The following is a 2,500-nucleotide window of genomic DNA, read 5'->3' as shown; positions in this document are numbered from 1 at the left end:
TCAGATTCTCTCCATAAGTTGCTGCATATTAATTCTTTTGTTTTGAAGCATTAAAACGTTTTGACTTCCTGTTCGTCTCCAGGCAGCAACTCGTCGGTGAAGATATCGGAGCGAACGAGCAGCAGTCGGGACAAGGAGAGAGAGAGAGACAAGGACAAGGGAACGAGTGAAGGAGGAGGAGGAGGAGGAGGAGGAGGAGGAGGAGGGAAGGAGGCGGAGAAGAGGAAGAGAAGTCGAGCGGCCGAGAAGCTGCTGTCGTCCTCCAACCCGGCGAGTCCTGGAGGAGCGAAGAGGAGACGCACCTGAGAGGGAGGGAGGGAGAGAGGGAGAGGAGAGAGGGAGAGGGGGAGGGAGAGGAGAGAGAGAGAGGGAGAGGGAGAGGGAGGGAGGAGAGAGGGAGAGGGAGAGGGAGGGAGGAGAGAGAGAAGAGAGAGAGAGAGGAGAGAGGGAGAGGGAGGGAGAGGAGAGAGAGAGGGAGAGGGAGGGAGAGAGAGAGGGAGAAGGGGGAGAGAGAGAGAGAGAGAGAGAGAGGAGAGAGAGGAGACGCACCTGAGAGAGGGAGAGGGAGGAGAGAGAGAGAGAGAGAGGGAGAGGGAGAGGGAGAGGGAGGAGAGAGAGAGAGAGAAGAGAGAGAGAGAAGAGAGAGAGACGTGTGTCACGTGACCGCGCCGGAGGAGGAGCTTCGTGTTTTCTTTTACTCTGTTGTTGTTGTTGTTGTTGTTTTTAGTTTCTGACCTTTTCGAGACTTTTAGTTTTTTTTATTCCACATTCGCCTACATTACCCACAATGCAACTGGGCCGAGGAGGTTCTGTGTGCTTGTCGGTAGAGATGCAACGGATCAGAGTCGTCTAACTTTTAGATCCCTGATTCAGTTCATTAATAGTTGATCAATATTAACAGATATAAATCCGTTTATTGTTTTGTAGAAGAATAAAAAGTCTATTCATGTGAATCTGGATTAGTTCCTCCCCAACACGACATTTAGCTCCTTTATAGATTCTAGATGACTCAATAACGCTCCGTTACATCTCTGCTCGTTCGATGAGCTCCTCCAGGTTTCTTTACCTTTTATTGTTTTACCCACGGGCCGGCAGCTGATTGGCTGGTGGTTTAAGCTCCGCCCCCGGCTCAGTTTGGTAACGGTGATAATGAGGGAGACCCTAACTTTGGTCTCCGTGGTGACGGTCACCCGACTTCCTCCCTCGTCGTCACTAAGCTGTGTGAAGGAAGAGTTTATCTAACCCCTCCCCCCCGTCTCTGACTCCTCCCACCTGAGCGCGGCGGACGTTCCACCTTTGAAGTCGTCCTGTTTTCATCGTTTTGAAATTTAAGGCAATAAATCTCCGCTGTCTGTTTTTCATCTGAATGGATTTTGTACATTTTGTTTCTTCTTTTTTAGTAATTGTGTTTTTTTTTCCTTCTCGCGTTTCTTTTCTTGTTTCCTGCCGTCTCCAAAACAGGAAGTGATCGTTTTCATCTTCAGACCACAACAATAAAACGTTCCTTTTATTTTTTTTCAGTGTTAATTTATTGATGTTTGAGGTTGTCGGTGTCATTAAAGATGAACTGGGATCAGTTTGGTCTCCTCTCGTAACTCTTTATACTTCTGAGTACTTCACTACTTTAAAGACATACAACCATTTAAAAAGATTAGTTACAATGGTTCTGCATTAATGTGTATATATATAATGGTAAAACAATAATCAATAACTTCTGTATAGAGAACTTTGAGGACACGTTGATCTGAATGTTTGTGTTCAATTTAAAATAAAGAACTTTTACTATTTTCAACTTGTTTTCATGTTCTTTTTTTAATAAGTAGAATATTTTACAGGAAGCTTCAAAAGATCAGAAATATTCCAAAACATTCATTAAGAATCAATAAAGAAATGTTATTTATTCTGGACATCACCTCAAAGCAAAATGTTATTAATTATACTAATTATTTAATATATATTATTTAAACATTTTCTGTGCTCCATGTTGTTTTTGTTGTATATTTCTAAAGTATTTTAATTTTCTTTTTTTCAATTTTTACAAATATTTTTTTCTTTTTAAACATTGCTCTTTATTCATGTTTTATTATCTACGTCTTATGTTTGTGCAAAAATAAAACTCAACAATCAGATCTAATTATTACATTAATTATGTTCTTGTCCTAACACTTAAAATCACATCTTGTCTCAAAAAGATGCAGAAAAGCTGGTTCACGCGTTTGTTACTTCCAGACTAGATTACTGCAACTCCTTATTATCAGGCTGCTCTAATAAGTCTCTTAAGTCCCTCCAGTTGATCCAGAATGCTGCAGCTTGTGTACTCACACAAACTAAGAAAAGAGATCACATGACTCCTGTATTAGCTGCTCTGCACTGGCTCCCTGTAAAATCAAGAATCACATTTAAAATTCTTCTCCTCACCTACAAAGCCTTGATTGGTGATGCACCATCATATCTTAAGGAGCTTGTAGTACCATATTGCCCCACTAGAGAGCTGCTCACT

General features: G+C 41.9%; 1 protein-coding gene across 1 annotated transcript in view; it reads left to right on the top strand.

Annotated features, from left to right (window-relative positions):
• The window catches only part of mrgbp (MRG/MORF4L binding protein), a 5,953-nt gene extending 4,376 nt beyond the window's left edge, over positions 1-1,577 (top strand). Inside the window, exon 5 of the mRNA XM_034536416.1 lies at positions 83-1,577. Coding sequence (XP_034392307.1) covers positions 83-306 — 224 coding nt within the window. The 3' untranslated portion in view covers positions 307-1,577. The remainder of the gene's footprint in view (positions 1-82) is intronic.
• The last annotated feature ends 923 nt before the right edge of the window (positions 1,578-2,500 follow it).

This window comes from Cyclopterus lumpus, chromosome 7 (genome assembly GCF_009769545.1).
Source record: "Cyclopterus lumpus isolate fCycLum1 chromosome 7, fCycLum1.pri, whole genome shotgun sequence".
Lineage (NCBI taxonomy): Eukaryota > Metazoa > Chordata > Actinopteri > Perciformes > Cyclopteridae > Cyclopterus > Cyclopterus lumpus.
The sequence above is the reverse complement of the archived record's forward strand: the minus strand, read 5'-3'. Positions and strand labels throughout refer to the sequence as shown.